Source organism: Callorhinus ursinus, unplaced genomic scaffold, assembly GCF_003265705.2.
Source record: "Callorhinus ursinus isolate GAN/ISIS: 27379988/994484 unplaced genomic scaffold, GSC_fseal_2.0 scaffold2, whole genome shotgun sequence".
Classification (NCBI taxonomy): domain Eukaryota; kingdom Metazoa; phylum Chordata; class Mammalia; order Carnivora; family Otariidae; genus Callorhinus; species Callorhinus ursinus.
Genome location: NW_027397064.1, coordinates 46,007,487 through 46,024,056, shown reverse-complemented (window position 1 = coordinate 46,024,056; position 16,570 = coordinate 46,007,487). Strand labels below are relative to the sequence as shown.

The following is a 16,570-nucleotide window of genomic DNA, read 5'->3' as shown; positions in this document are numbered from 1 at the left end:
ACTAAAAACTACAAAATATTCCTGAAGGAAATTGAAGGAGACAAAAATTAATGAAAAAGTTGTGTTAAGTGAAGTAAGTCAGACTGAAAAAGAAAAAATACCATATGATTTTACTCATAAGTGGAATCTAAAAAAAAAAATGAATAAACAAAAAGCAGAATCAGACCTGTAAATACAATACAGAGAACAAACTGATGCTTGCCAAAGGAGAGGAAGTAAGATGAGTGGGAGATATACACTTTCAGTTATGGAATGAATAAGTCATGGAAATAAAAGGCACAGCCTAAGAAATATACTCAATGATATTATAATAGCATTGTATGGGGCCAGATGGTAGCTACACTTTTGGTAAACATAGCATAATGTATAAACTTGTAAAATTACTAGGTTGTACACCTGAAACTAGTATAACATTGTATTTCAACTATACTCAAATATTTCTGGGGGGGGTTATTTTTTTAAAAATTTAAGTTCAATTAATTAACATATAGTGTATTATTAGTTTCAGAGGTAGAGTTTAGTGATTCATCAGTTGCATACAATACTCAAATTTAAAAAATAATAATCAAAAAATTCATGGATTGGAAGATTTACTATTGTTAAGATGTCAATAATTACACAAAGTATTCTACAGATTAGTATTTTTATAAGAATTACATTTGATGGCATTTTGGGCAGAAATAGAAAAAATTCATTCAAAAATTTATATGGTCTTTCAAGAGACTCCTGATTAACCAAAACAATGTTGACAAGGAAGAACAAAGTTAGACTTAATAATTTTAAAACTTACTGCAAAGAGATAGTAATGAAAACAGTATGGTACTGACATAAAGACAGATATATAAGGCAATGAAATAAAATAAAAGGCCTATGAATAAATCTCTCATATATGGCCAAATGATTTTTGATAAGCATACCAAGGCCATTTAATGGGAAAAGAATATTCTCAAAAATGGTGCTGGGAAAACTAATAACCAGACACACACAAAAAATGAAGTTAGACCCTTATCTTATACCATATATAATAAACTCAAAATGGATCAAAGATCCAAGTAAAACTATAGACCTCTTATAAGAAAACATGGGGAAGGGAGGGCCTGGATGGCTCAGGCAGTCGTGACTGACTCTTGATTTCGGTTCAGGGCACGATCTCAGGGTTGTGAGACTGAGCTTGGAGCTCAGTGGGAAGTCTACATGAGATTCTCTCTCTCCCTCTCTGCCCCTGCCCCACCCCCTGCCCACACACATGTTCTCTCCCTAAAAAAAGAAAAAATACACATGAGGGAAAGCTTCATGACATTGGATTCGGCAATAATTTCTTGGACATGACAGTAAAAGCACAAGCAACAACAACAAAAATTACGTAACTGGACTTGAGCAAAATTAAAATCTTTTGGCCTCAAAGGACAGAGTGAAAAGAATGGGAGAAAATACTAGCATATTATGTGGGGTTACTACCCAGAATATATAAAGAACTCTTAAAACTTAATTACATAAAAAAAATCAAACAACCTGATTTAAAATTGAGCAAAGGACTTGAATAGATATTTCTTCAAAGAAGATATACAGATGAGCAATAAGTACATGAAAAGATACTCAACAAAACTAATCATTAGGGAAATACAAATCAAAACCATATTAAGATGTTATTTTATACCCATTAGGATAGCTGTTGTCAAAATAGAAAACAAAACCAAACAAAAACAGGAAATAACAAGTGTTGGCAAGAAAGTGAAGAAATTGCAATCCTTGTACATTGTTGTTGGGTATTTAAAATGGTGCAGTTGTTCAACATCTGCAAATCAATCAATGTGATAGAACACATTAATAAGAGGAGAGAGAAGAAACATATGATCCTCCCAATTGATGCAGAAAAAGCATTTGACAAAATACAGCATCCTTTCCTGACTAAAACTCTTCAGAGTATAGGGATAGAGGGAACAGTCCTCAATTTCATAAAATCCATCTATAAAAAACCCACAGTGAATATCATTTGCAATGGGGAAAAGATGAGAGCCTTTCCCTCAAGATCAGGAACAAGACAAGGATGTTCACTCTTGCCACTATTGTTCAATATAGTACTAGAAGTCCTAGCAACAGCAATCAGACAACAAAAAGAAATAAAAGGTATTCAAATTGGCAAAGAAGAAGTCAAACTCTCTCTTCGTAGATGACATGACACTTTATGTGGAAAACCCAAAAGACTCCACCCTCAACTTACTAGAACTCATACAGCAATGCAGTAATGCGGCACGATACAAAATCAGTGCACAGAAATCAGTTGCTTTCTTATACACTAACAATGTAACTGTAGAAAGAGAAATTAGAGAATAGATTCCATTTACAATAGTACCAAAAACCATAAGATACCTCAGAATAAACCTAACCAAAGAGGTAAAGGATCTATACTCTAGGAACTACAGAATATTCATGAAAGAAATTGAAGAAAACACAAAAAGAAAAACTTCCATGCTCATCGATCAGAAGAATAAACATTGTTAAAATGTCTGTGCTGCCCAGAGCAATCTATACCTTCAACGCCATCCCAATCAAAATACCACTGGCATTTTTCAAAGAGCTGGAAAAAACAATCCTAAAATTTGTATGGAATCAGAAAAGGCCCAAATCGACAAGGAAATGTTGAAAAAGAAAAACAAAGCTGGGGGCATCACGTTGCCTGATTTCAAGCTATATTACAAAGCTGTGATCACCAAGACAGCACGGTACTGGCACAAAAACAGACCCATTGACCAATGGAACAGAATAGAGAGCCCAGATATGGAACCTCAACTCTATGGTCAACTAATCTTCGACAAAGCAGGAAAAAATACGCAATGGAAAAAAAGTCTCTTCAATAAATGGTGCTGGGAAAATTGGACAGCTCTACACAGAAGAATGAAACTCAACCATTCTCTTATACCACACACAAAGATAAACTCAAAATGGATGAAAGACCTCAATGTGAGACAGGAATCCATCAAAATCCTAGAGGAGAATGTAGGCAGTAACCTCTTCAACATCAGGCACAGCAACTCTTTCAAGACACGTCTCCAAAGGCAAGAGAAACAAAATAAAAAATGAACTTTTGGGACTTCATCAAGATAAAAAGCTTCTTTTTATCAGAGGCAAAACAAAGAGGCAACCCACAGAATGGGAGAGGCAACCCACAGAATGGGAGAAGATATTTGCAAATGACACTAAAGACAAAGGGCTGATATCCAAGATCTATAAAGAACTTCTCAATCTCAACACCCAAAAAACAAACAAGTCAAAAAATGGGCAGAAGACACGATCAGACAATTTTCTAAAGAAGACATACAAATGGCTAACAGACACATGAAAAAATGTTCATCATCATTAGCCATCAGGGAAATTCAAATCAAAACCACACTGAGATACCACCCTACTCCAGTTAGAATGGCAACAATTGACAAGGCAAGAAACAAGTGTTGGAGAGGTTGTGGAGAAAGGGGAACCCTCTTACACTGTTGGTGGGAATGCAAGTTGGTACAGCCACTTTGGAAAACAGTGTGGAGGTTCCTCAAAAAATTAAAAATAGAGTTACCCTATGACCCAGCAATTGCACTCCTGGGTATTTACCCCAAAGACACAGATGTAGTGAAAAGAAGGGCCATATGCACCCCAATGATCATAGCAGCAATGTCGACAATAGCCAAACTGTGGAAAGAACTTAGAAGCCCTTCAACAGACGAAGGGATAAAGATGTGGTCCATATATACAATGGAATATTACTCAGCCATCAGAAAGGATGAAAACCCAACTTTTACATCAACATAGATGGGATTGGAGGAGATTATGCTAAGTGAACTAAGTCAAGCAGAGAAAGTCAATTATCATATGGTTTCACTTATTTGTGGAACATAAGGAATAGCAGGGAGGACATTAGGAGAAGGAAGGGAAAAATGAAGGCGGGGGGAATCAGAGGGGGAGACGAACCATGAGAGACTATGGACTCCGAGAAACAAACTGAGTGTTTTAGAGGGGAGGGGGGTGGGGGAATGGGTTAGCCTGTTGATGGGTATTAGAGGGCACATATTGCATGGAGCACTGGGTGTTATAAGCAAACAATGAATCATGGAACACTACATCAAAAATCAGTGATGTACTGTATGGTGACTAACATAATAAAAATAATAAAATAATAATAAATAAAATGGTGCAGTTGCTGTGGGAAACAGTATGACAGTTTACCAAAAAATAGAGTTACCCTAGGATCCAGCAATTACACTTCTGGATATATATCCACAAGTACTGAAAACAGTCACTCAGATATTCATACACTCATATTCATAAGCAGCATTATTAACAACAGCCAAATCCTGGAAGCAACTCAAGAGTCACTGATAGATGAATGGTTAAGGAAAATGTGATATATACATTCAATAGAATATTATTAAGCCTTAAAGAGGAAATTCTGACACATGCTACACGTATGAACCTTGAAGACATTATGCTAAATGAAATGTCAGTCACAAAAGGACTAATATTACATGATTCCACTTATATGAGATACTTCGGGTAGTCAAATCATAGAAGCAGAAAGTAAAATAGTGGTCCCTGGAAACAGAGAGAGGGTAATGTGGTGTTAATATATAATAGGTACAAAGTGTCAGTTGGGGAAGATGAAAAAGTTCTGGAGAATAGATAGTGATGATGATTGCACAACAATGAGAATGTACTCAAGCACAGAACTGTACTTAAAAATGGTTAAGGTGGCAAATTTCATGTTATGTATATTTAACCAAAATTTTAAAAGTGAAAAAAATGTCAATTTAGAAATCATTTTCATTTGATTTGGGAACTCAGTGATAAATTATTCCAGGTTTACTTCCATATGAAGAATAACTGACAGATTGTTCTCTTGCTTAACCAGTAATTTCTTCATTCAATAAATACAGAGAAAATGAAATGTTCTCTTTCTTTTGTTTTAGTGAGACTGAAGATTTTACCCCAGATTCAAGTGACAAATTATTAGAAGGTTGGATTTATTGTTTTTCTTAAATTCAAAAGGAGACTGCTTTACTGCTTTAATGAACTTTTCAGCTATTGCTTTTTGTTTTTTTACTGCTTTGATGAATTTTTTAGTTATCAAACCTGAGGTTGATACTTTTTTTTCCTGTGAATTTACCTATTTTTTGGAAAATAATCCAGTACTACATCACTCAGGTGTTAAGATGAGCCAACTAATTTGCCTTTGCTGAATGGCTATCAAGATTTTATTAATGATTTTGATCAAGAAAATGATGTCATATTATGAATTCATATTTACCATGCCCCTGTGAAAAATATTCATAAAATAAGGATGCACCACACAATAGCTTTTATCTGAGCCAGAACTCATTATACTAGGATTTAATGATTTCTTACCCTTCCTTTGTGCTTAGTCCTACCAAAATGTACACACTTTTTGTACAAAAAAAAATGTACAAAAAGTGTGTGGGGGGGAGCTTTTAGTTAAATTTATTTGCTCACATTAATGCCTGACTAGTATGGACTTCACTATTTTTTAAAAATCTCTATTAGTACCTACTCCTCAGAACATTTGTGAGAACTTTTTGATTCTCTATTTTTTGAAACCTCAGAGGATCAATGTGGTTCTATCAGTTATCATACGTAGAAAAGGTAGAGTGTCATGTTTACCATAAAGTGGCTTTAAAACTCAAACCACAGGTCCACACTTGGCTATTTCAAACACAAAATCCACTGAAGGAATTACTTTAAAAACATATTGTCTCAATTTGGAAGTGAAATTATTTTCATTAAGATCACTCCTAGAATAGCAATAAATATGCCAGAATTCTATAAACACACCATAATTGGAAGATGCCACAATAATCACAGATCATACCTGTAGTATGGAAGCATAGACTGCTAGTGAGACAAAAACCATTTAATACAAACCCCCTCATGTTTACATGAGGAAACTCAAGCTAAGGATGACAAAGCAGTCCTGCCAAGGTTACTCTGAGGCTGAGGCAGAGCCAATTCTGGATCTTAAGTCTCCTGACCATAAATGCAGTGGGGTTTTTTTTTCTTCCTTTTCCAATTTTGTTGCAATGATCATGCTTAAGTCTTACAACCTTCAGTAGTATTTCACCTACCCAATTCAATCATTATTTATTCATTCATTCAAATATTTACTGAGCATTTCCTTTGTGTTCTAGAATCCCATGTGTGAACAAAACTGACAAAGTCCTTAATCTCATAGAATTTACACTGTAACCTGGGGTGGGCATCAAAGGTTAAGGACATAAACAAGATAATTCCAGATATTGATAAGTACTCCCCATCTCATCTGGGACAAAAGCCAAAGAAACTATGATAGCTTGCTAAACCCTACATCTTCTGGACATCATCTCTCCCCTAATACATCTCTAATGTCCTCCCCTGTTTCTCTTCCTGGCTCTCTGCTCCAGCCTCATGGACCTTGCTATTCCTTAAACATTCCAGGCATTCAGGGCCTTTGGTCTTGCTGATCCTTGTGTACAGCTCTTCCCCCTACATCTGCATTGCTCATCCCTCACCTTCAGGTCTTTGTTCAAATTTCACCTTCTCAGTGAGGTCTTCTTTGACCATACTCTGAAACTGTAGCCTCATTCCCACCATGGCACTAACTATTCCACTTCCTTGCTTATTTTTCTCACTGGCACTTAATAACTATCTGACAGACCGTTAATTGTTTTTTCACTATCTCCTTTTAGAATGTAAGCTCCATGAAGATCACAGCTGTACCCCCAAGAACCTAAAATAGGCATATAGTAGGAGGAAGAAGAGCATTTAGTAAAATAAGAGGGACAATGGGAATAACTAATGAGAGGCACAAGAACTCTGTTTTGGTTATGTTGAGATTGAGGTACCCATTAGATAGTCAAGTTGAGGTATCACATAAGAAATAGGATATTTAAGACTGAAGTTTAATGGAGAGGTTAGGACTGGAAAATTATATTCTTTGTTTCATATAGATATACAATAAAATAACAAATCTGAATATCTGAGATCCTCAAATATCAGAAATTTTTCTTTGACTTTTCATCAAAACAAATTCCTAGTATATCCTCGGAAGTTGACAGCCATTTAGCCTAGAAACTTAACCTGCATTTGGAATGATAGCCCTGGAAGTAAACCCAATACCCTCAGTCACTTAAAAGCAAAAGTCAGTTAGTTCAATTATTTGCAATATAGAGTCAGGCACTTTAAAAAAATTATCAACCAACAATAAAATTTTACCAATATTGTCAGATAAGTGCAATAATCATTCCTTTCATATTTGAGTTAACTGAAGTTCTACTACAACTTTTTTTCCCCAAAAAACCTACATTGATCTAAAGGATAATGCAGAGAATGACCACTTGTTTTGGCCCTTGATGATTACATTTCTATAAAATGCACAATATTTTTATGTAAGATATCTCATTGCATCCTTTTGTGAGACAGGCAGGGAAGACAGTCTCATTCACATTCTACATGATGAGGAAACAGAGTCAAGTAAGTTGGATTCAATTTGCCAATGTTCACACAGCTCGAAGAAGTGAAGCTAAGACTCAAATTCAGATTTTCAGCCCCCCTAGTGGTGGATCTTTGTAAAAATTTTCTCATCATTTCTAACTCCTTAGGCTAAATTTGTTTTACAGGCATACTAACCTCCCCTGGAACTTAGGCAACTTTTGATTCTGTAGCAATTCCTCTAGATTTCCTCTTGGTATTGCCTCAAAATTCTCCTGGTTCTCACTCAAATTATTTCATAAAACCAGCATTTTCCTGTTTGTTCCAATTATCTGCTTTTAATTAGCTATGCAGAATCAGAGTGTTAGAGCTGAAAGGCCCGTAGGAATCATCTATAAGGTAATCTCTCATTTACATGTAAACAAATAGGCTTATAGAGATTGAGTAGTTGTGCATAAACATGTGGCTGTTAAGTTACAGAGGGTGCCTCTCCTACCAAATCATATTTTATCTTTCATAATTCCTAAAGGAAGATAAAAGACATGCCCCAGAATTCTAGGGATATTACCTATTTCAGTTTTATTCTCATTGTCCATACACTGAAAGTAATAATAGTTTCTTCTACTTGCCTAAATTCTAGAACTTTCTGGTGAAAAGTAATAAGACCAGGTTTGTCTCAGTACTATTCATGCCTCCAAAAAAAAATACTATTTTTCCTTTTTTTCCCCTCCCCAACAGGAAATTCTCAGGAGCAAATGCCAGAGAATTCAAACAGTGTTAAGGTAAATATTTTTCAATAAACTGCAATTGGTATATATGGGGTCCAGTTTAATATAGCCCAGTTTCCAAGGTCAAATCAGGGCTTGGGTGGTACTATTTGAGGGACATCAGGAAGCGCACCCCTATTCACAATTTCTTCCTGCTCAGATCACATGACCCCTCTGGCTGAGACCTGTCCATGGTACTGGAGAAACAAATTCTCACTTTACAATTAAATTATTCCTTGCTTAAGTGCACAGAATAAGCCACTGTTCTTCCCTAACACCTAAATACAATTCCATTCCTAAACTCTGTTACTACAGTCTCTGAAGAAAACCCTACAGGGAGTCACTTGGCCTTGTCTAGGGCAGGTAGAACCAAGTGAGGAACTTGGAGGAGGCAGGGAGGGAACAGAAGCTTCAAAAACAGAGGAAACTGGTTTGCAGGAAATTAGTGCAGATTCCATCTATTTTTCTGTATTCCAAAGGACTGACTGTTTAAAAGCAGCTTTACAAAAGGCCAGGCTACTCTCCACCATAAACCCAGGAAATTTCCTCTTCCTTGCTCCTTTTTAGAAGTTTCCAATGAGGGCTGAAACTACAGATCCTCTTCTGTTTTTATCACTTTGTTTCTTGGCTCAATTGAACACCACTTCTAATTGAGTTTCCCAAACACCATGCACACATAATCCATCAATTTCCAATCCCTTCTCATTATTAGAGTAGTTTTCAGAACCAAATCTTAAAATTCTTACTCATACCAAACCCTGAAGATGCTGGGCTAGTTCCTCATTCAACCTAATCCTCATTTATAAATATAAACATCTATTTGACAACCTCAGGCTTCACTTAGACCATATTTAACAAGTAAAATCATATGGAAATAACAGGGAGACAGAGAATCTCTAGACTGACAACCTGATTACAGACTATTTCTTGTGCCAGGCTGAGTCCCTGGCTAATCTGGAGCCTTTTGGCTCTTTGCCCTTCCCCTCACTTGTAGCTTTTTCCATGGTGAAACATGGTTGGAACTGGTATATCTACTCCAGTTCAAAGTAGGGTGTAGTAAGCACATTCCACCCTGGCTCTCTCTTTTTACAACTAAAAATGCTGGAAAACTACTGAGGATGCTTAAAAATGAATAATAGCAGGAGTTTGAGGAGGGAAATAAAAACTCAAAGGATCACAAATACCATTATCAGTTTCCTGCTGCCTCCCCCCACCCCCGCCCCATATCTCCAAGTTTAGACCCAGAGCAGTTCAAATCCTGGACTTACATAGAATAGGCAGAATAAATCTTTAGGAGAAACCATTGCTCTCTTACCAGAATTAGGAAGAAGTTCCTGTGGACTGGGAAGTAGAAGAAACTCACTTTTTTCCCACTTTTCCCGCCTCTCTTGGTTCTGCCTCAAGGCAAGTTTCAGACATGAAGCTACATAGCAATGGCAGCAGAGGCTGCTGGGGCACTTAAAACTCAGACAAAATCCTTCTCTCTGACCAGAAGAATTAGGAAAAGGTCTCCAGAAACCTGAAGAATATTAGAAGGAAATCTGCTACTTTTTTCTCTGCTTTCTTTTGTCATTTCACCTTAGACATGGATGCAGTTATGGGATGTGTGAGACAGAACACAGGGAGGGTAGCCACAGCATTTAGCCATAGAACCAGAAAAGGGGACTTCTGAGTGTTAAAGATACTAAAAAAAAAAAAAAAAAAAAAAAGTCACAGAGGATCATCAAAAAAGGATCCCCTACAAATCTGTCTGAAAAGTCTCTCCTGAGCTGTGCAGGTATGGAACTGACCTGAACTTGTATAAACAAAAGGCTTTGAGAACTTCAACTGTAGCTTTAATAGTGGTGCATACAGAGGGATACAAAAAAGTACTGCCAAGACTTTGGAAATTGAATTTACATTGGAAATACAGCCATAGAAAGGAGGGTAGGATGTGTGGTCTGAATCTAAGTGGGCTAATTACCTAGTTAAGCAAAGAAAACAAACAAAAATCTCAACCATCTCCAGAGGATTCTAACAGTTCTTGGAATCTCATAAATTATTTAAAATGCCCAAGATAGAATCCAAAATTACTTAACATGTAAAGAAATAAGACAATGTCTACAACTTTTAAAGGAAAGGACAAGAGATGTAAGTCCAATGCAGCCAAGATTTTGGAATTTTCAGACAAAAACTTAAAGCAGTGATTATAATAGTGTTCCATGAAGAAATGGCAAATACTCTTAAACCTAATGCAAAGATAGATGTTTCCAGCATAACTTACGTATACTTACTCATCTCAGACACTTGGTAGCATCTGCCCTCTGCTTTTAGATTAGGGATTGTCAAGTCAGTCTCACACGTGGCATTTTTAAAAGATATCAATATATGCCTCACCCTCAGAAATTTAAATTCAACTGGAGGTTTGGGACCCAGGGATTGATATTTTTTAAAAAAAATTTCCACATATAACTATTGTGCAGCCAATACTGAGACTCAGTGATTTAGATAGTCTCAGCTCCATTTTATTCCTCAGCTCTCCAGAAATATATAAATAAATAAGTTGCCTCAAATCCTCTTGGAGGAGCTATGATAAAACTCTTATAATATCTGGTGGTCTTTACATAAACTATACATAACACATTTTATGTTTCATGTATTTAGGCCTTCTTTCATTTCTCTTCATTGATTTCCTTATTTAATAACTAGTATTATAAAATATATACAATGAAGTCCAGCAACCTATCCCAGTCTATTTTATACATTTCTGAGAAGATTGCTGCTTCTGCATTCAGAGGTGATACAGGCCCATAGAGTAAAACTATCATCTGAGCCATGTTCCCTACCTGACTAGGTCCACATAGCCACTTTATTGTTCCAGACCCCAAAATGCCTAAGATTTCCATAACAGGAAATTGGAATTACATAATGAACATACATTTTCCTTCCCCACTTAACCATTATCTCTAGCATCAGAAAAGAATTTATAATTTGTTACTTATTTCAATTAACCCAAAGAGGGAGGGGGCGGACAGAGCTGACATTTTTATTGACTTAAGATGCCTGATCATCATTTAATGGTGGCTAAGGCCCACATCTATGACAAGGGTCAATCCTAGGTGCCACAATTGGCAAAAATTTTGAGCCTAAGACTCAGAGAATAATTCTGAGACTACAGAGCTCAGATACTATTTATGTAAGGTGCTACAATGGTTGTACTACATCCTTTAGGGATTTCTAGGTATCTCTAGTGTGTAGAGTCCAATAAAACGTTAACTATGTACTTTGTCTTGGCAGTTTATCACCATCTTTGAAGGAAACAAGAATATTACTGGCAGTGTGTATTCCTCAAAAGAATTCATTTCAGGTACAAAATATACTATCCTTTAGCATTCCTCCTGGAATGACTGGCTCCTCCCTTTCAGTATTGATACCTGAGGTTGAGTACTGAGATTGAAGTAATATACTTACTTATGTATATGTATGTGTGTATAGCCATTTTGCAGTTTTATTATGTAATTTTTTTACTTTAACCTCAAACCACAGTAATAAATGATGGGACTAACATTTATTAGGTACCAGATATCTCCATTTTATTAAAGAGGAAAGTGAGAGTCATTGAAGAGGAAAGCAAGAGTAGGTTACTCAAGGTCACCGCATAGTTAATAAATTGCAGAGCTGAGATTCAAACACAGATCTGCCCAACTTCAAAGCTTAAGCTCATTCAATATGACCATAATTCATACATTCAAATGCCCACAGGAGCCAGACAGTTACTATAAAGAAGAGCAGTAGGTTGAGCAGGTCTGTGGTCCACTGGAGATGGCATGTCCTGTATAAAGGAGGAGCTGATACTCACATCCAATCACTGACATACTTGGTTGTTGCTAGGTCTTCCAGTTCAAGTCTTAGCCTTTTTTCAAAAGAAGCTGGTGATGAAAGTTTTATGTGAAAATCCTGACTTTTAAATTTGATCAAATAATTGAACGCTTTTGTGAAACGTTTTGTGGGCCAAACTAAACTTGTCTATATCCCCTATACCATACTACTATCCCTCCGTCAATCATAATGCCGTAATTTACAAAAGAGAAAATGGAGGTAATAATCACCTGAGTTTACACAGTCAACAAATGGAGAGCTTTTAGGGCCTGAAAACAGATCTTCTGACTTTGATCCTCCATTTTTGCTTCCCTCCATAATGTGGTTCCATATTGTGGCCACTGCATTCCCAGAATGAGCCTCATATTGGGTAATGACCAAAGATAGTCCATAGTTTTGCTACGAAAAGAACTATTAAAGGACAAACACAGGGTTCACTACTCTCTCTAGGGATGAGCTTCATGTAGGTTATTAACCTATGATACTAGCCACCCACTGGTCTTGAACAAGATACAAGGAATCTAAAATGGATTCATATTTGAGGCAGTACCCTCAGTATGTTTCCAGGAACGGCTTTGCATTGGAATCATCCAGTGTATTTTTTTTTAACAATGCAGATCCCTAGACTCTCTCTAGACTGCCTAAGTTAGTATCTCTGAGTAATGGTGCCCAGGAATCTGAATTTTTTAATAAGACCACTAATTTTTAAGAATGGAAGCTCTCTAATATCTCCAATAAGAATTTCAGAAGTCTTGCAACAATGTCTCAGTCATGTCAGTAAAAAATTTATTTTTTTCAGAATGTACATCTTTCTCTTTCATCCATGTTTTTGTGTCTTATTGCTGCAGATTTTAGCTATTTCCTTTTAAATTCTTAGGTCATTTTTAAAAATAATAGCACAGTTAAAAACCTAAATATACTTTTTTGTTCTTCATAGTTAAATTTACTGTAGGCTATCTTTGCTTTAATCATAGAATATTATCTTTCTAGAAAAGACAACTCTAGATAACTGCAAGAGGTACAGTCATGAACTTTGGCATCTACTAGAAATAAGAAAATATTGGTTTTTACTGGCATGTGTGTTTTTATGCCCTGTTATAAAGTTTCAAGAAAGTACATAAATGTTCATTTTTGGTCTTTACATGTTTACATGTAAAAATATCATTTTGTGATAATTAAAATATGATATTCTTTAAGAGCCCATGTGCTGAATAAGTCATGTAGAAAAATGAATCCAAATGAAAACTTTTATTATCTATAGTCTTATCTCACATAACAAAAAAAATCACTTGAAGTTAGCCAACTGAAAATTCACCCAAAGTAGGTGAGAATATATAGCAATTTTAATGCACTTGTACTTTCACTTAAGCACTCTGAAATAGATACCCTTACTGTATAGAGTTGAAAGTTACTTTCCCATGTGAGTTTAGCTCATCTGGCATTTTCCAAGAGTGTTCTGCTAGATAAAGAAAGACATTCTTTACACACCTGACTAAAGAAGCATCAGAATGCAGGAGGTATAATGATGCCATGAGAGTCAGAAAGCTGGACCCTGTTCCAGTGTGGCCATTTTCTACTCATATGACCTTATGCAAGGTATTTGACCTTGCCAAGATTCAGTATTTAAAAATGGAGATATTTTTCTTCCTATTTCCCCTATTACCCTCATAAGAGTGTTAGAAGGATCAAATCAAAAGAGCCTTTGTGAATGTTTTTTAAATCCCATAAAGTATTTTATAAATGTCTCTTTCTGAATTCTAAATCATCAATGCTATAGTATAACTTCTCCCAATTAGAATGTCTAATAAATATCCATATTAATTTTCTGCTTTGTCCACAGAAACTCTCAAGCCTAGTATTTCCAAACAAGGATCTAAAATGCTGGCAAAGCTATCTTCAGCTCTGTCAAAGGTGTTTTCTCGAACTAACACCAATATTTCCAAATCTTCCTCACCACCTCACCAGGATGAGCACTGAAGCTTTTATACCTGATATAACTATGCTTACTTCCCTTAGAAAATAAAGTGGTTTTTAAAGCATAACATATTGTCCTATGAGATGATTTTTATAATATTGAGCAAAAGTTTAAGAGCAAAAGAAAGTGCAGTAGAGATCTGGGTAAGAGAATGTTTTGATGAATGGTTTTGATAAGCATTTTGGTATAAGAAAAGGCAGAGCTGTAGTATCACCTGTGTGTCATAAGGATAAAGAGACAAAAAGTGTACACAGTAACCAGTCAGCACTTAAGCAACCACCAAAAAATGGCCTTGGATGTAGAAAAATGAATCCAAATGAAAACTTTTATTATCTATACAGTCTTATCTCACATAACAAAAAAAATCACTTGAAGTTAGCCAACTGAAAATTCCTGTTAAATTCCTGTTAAATTTTTAGAGGGTATTTTCACCAACATAGTTAGCAAATTGAGATGACACTCAAATGAATTCTATAACACAGATATGAAACTGATTGGTTCACTGATAAAGATGTATCTGGAGGTTCAAATAAAAGCATACCAGATATAAGAAATCAGTCTTTCCCATATGAAAATAATGTTTCATCAGTTTATAAATTATCTCCCAAGCAAAAAGATCCAACTATAAATAAAGCACCATCTAGGAAAAATTAATTACTGTGGATAAAATGCATAAAATGACTCCTGTCACTTAAAAAAAAAAAAACTTTTCAGAAAAGACAAAGGTAGTTTGTGGATAAATTACCATCAATAAAAAACTGTTGGTCAGCAGTCATTAAATCCTTTATATAAATATTTTTTCATGAATATAAATAAAAGCTCTATTTTTAAGAACATAAAAAGTAATGAAAATTTAACGAGAGGAATAGCTAGTACAGTGATAAAAGACACTTTTCAAAATCAGTTAATGTGCTACTTTGTGACATGGATACAACTTCAGCATGTTTGCCACTGGAACCTAAGGATCTTGTTTAAAAAATCCAAAACAGCAAAGAATGTCAGTCATCATCACTATCTACCCTAATGCTGATTCATGAATTTTTAGAGAATGTGATGTCTTCTCTTTTATCTGAAATTTTCTTGACAGCAGCCAGTGCTAAAGTAGAAACATTTGAGAAAAATTTTTTTACAAAACTGGATTTTAACAAAGTTAGTGAGGTTATGACAGGGAGCTCCTAGAGAAAAAGACATGAATATAAGGTAGAAATTCTACATTCTAATGATAATGAAGTGATTCAATTAGTAATTTAGTCTATTTATAATAATCTCAAATTACTTGATCTCAAAGATCACACAAAGTCATGTAACTTATAGATGCAGACCTTTCAAAAACGTTAGTTGATGAGAAATGATTGGCAGTCCAGTTCAAAACTATTTTCAGAAGAATTCTACCAATGGGCTTATATTGACAAGTATTAAGTACAAAGTATCCTTACAGATGTCATCAAAACCACTGACATTCTATACCATATGCTTTTAAGCTGTCTTTTAAAATAAGATTCTACTGTAAAATTTTTTATCAAATCTTTTATCCATCTTTTCAAAAGTTGATCAGGAAATAAGCAAATCTCTCACAACTGAAATTCACTCTGATTTCAAGGCACTCTGATTCGCCTAGTTCTGTAAATATTTACTATATAAGAATAATATACTCAATATGAAGGTTTTTTTTTTAATGATAAAGGAGACTTCCAGTTTTCTCCAACTCAAGTAGAAGAAGAAACATCAAGTTCAGAATTACTTGCTAAAGCTGTCAAAATTGGCTCTCCCCCTCCCTGCCCCTCTCTGTCTTCTCTGCACTGGGAGCTGCTCTCCTGCCACAGCCCTTCATTCCCTGTACGCCTGTGCAAAGTTCATCTCCACCCCTTCTTGGTCAGGAGCACCTCTCAGCTGTTGAGCCGATCACTGTCTGCAGTGGTGCTAAAACCACCGGAGACACTGACAGGTGAGGTACCTTATAAGAGCCTCAGCAGCTTGGCAGCCCCACGTCCCCTAACCTCACTTATTCCTAGCCGCAGCTTCCAAACCAGTGCCATTTCAAGGGACATCGACACAGCAGCCAGGTTCATTGGGGCTGGGCTGCCACAGTAGGGGGTGCTGGCTCTGGGGCTGGAATTGGGACTGTGTCCGGGAGCCTCATCACTGGTTATGCCAGGAATCCCTCTCTGAAGCAACAGCTCTTCTCCTACGCCATTCTGGGCTTTGCCCTCTTAGAGACCATGGGACTCTTTTGCCTGATGGTGGCCTTTCTCATCCTCTTTGCCACGTGAAGAAGACATCTCCACCTCCCAAAGGTATTTCTCCCGTGTCTCATCTGCCCTATATGTTCCTTTTCCTATACCTCCCCAGGCAGCCTGGGGAAAGTGGTTAGCTCAGGGTTCGACAGAGAGAAGACAAATAAATACTGTAATAATAAGAAAAAAAAGGCTGTCAAAATTATAGAAAAATGGTTAAAATTATGGATAAATTTAAGTCCTAGGAAAAACCTTAATCCAAAAAAGGTTCT

The 16,570-nt window shown here is 36.1% G+C and overlaps 1 protein-coding gene and 1 pseudogene across 5 annotated transcripts in view; both read left to right on the top strand.

Moving 5' to 3' along the window:
• FSIP2 (fibrous sheath interacting protein 2) overlaps window positions 1-14,117 on the top strand; it is a 103,856-nt gene extending 89,739 nt beyond the window's left edge. For 4 of the 5 annotated variants that reach the window (XM_073881538.1, XM_073881533.1, XM_025848960.2 and 1 more), the window contains 4 exons: window positions 4,953-4,999; window positions 8,203-8,246; window positions 11,508-11,577; window positions 13,930-14,117. In XM_073881538.1, the coding sequence (XP_073737639.1) occupies window positions 4,953-4,999; window positions 8,203-8,246; window positions 11,508-11,577; window positions 13,930-14,066 (298 nt within the window). In that variant the 3' untranslated portion in view covers window positions 14,067-14,117. The remainder of the gene's footprint in view (window positions 1-4,952; window positions 5,000-8,202; window positions 8,247-11,507; window positions 11,578-13,929) is intronic. The other variant, XR_012374989.1, reaches the window with a different exon arrangement.
• Window positions 14,118-14,147: 30 nt separating this feature from the next.
• Window positions 14,148-16,334, top strand: LOC112807811 (ATP synthase F(0) complex subunit C2, mitochondrial pseudogene; annotated as a pseudogene).
• The last annotated feature ends 236 nt before the right edge of the window (window positions 16,335-16,570 follow it).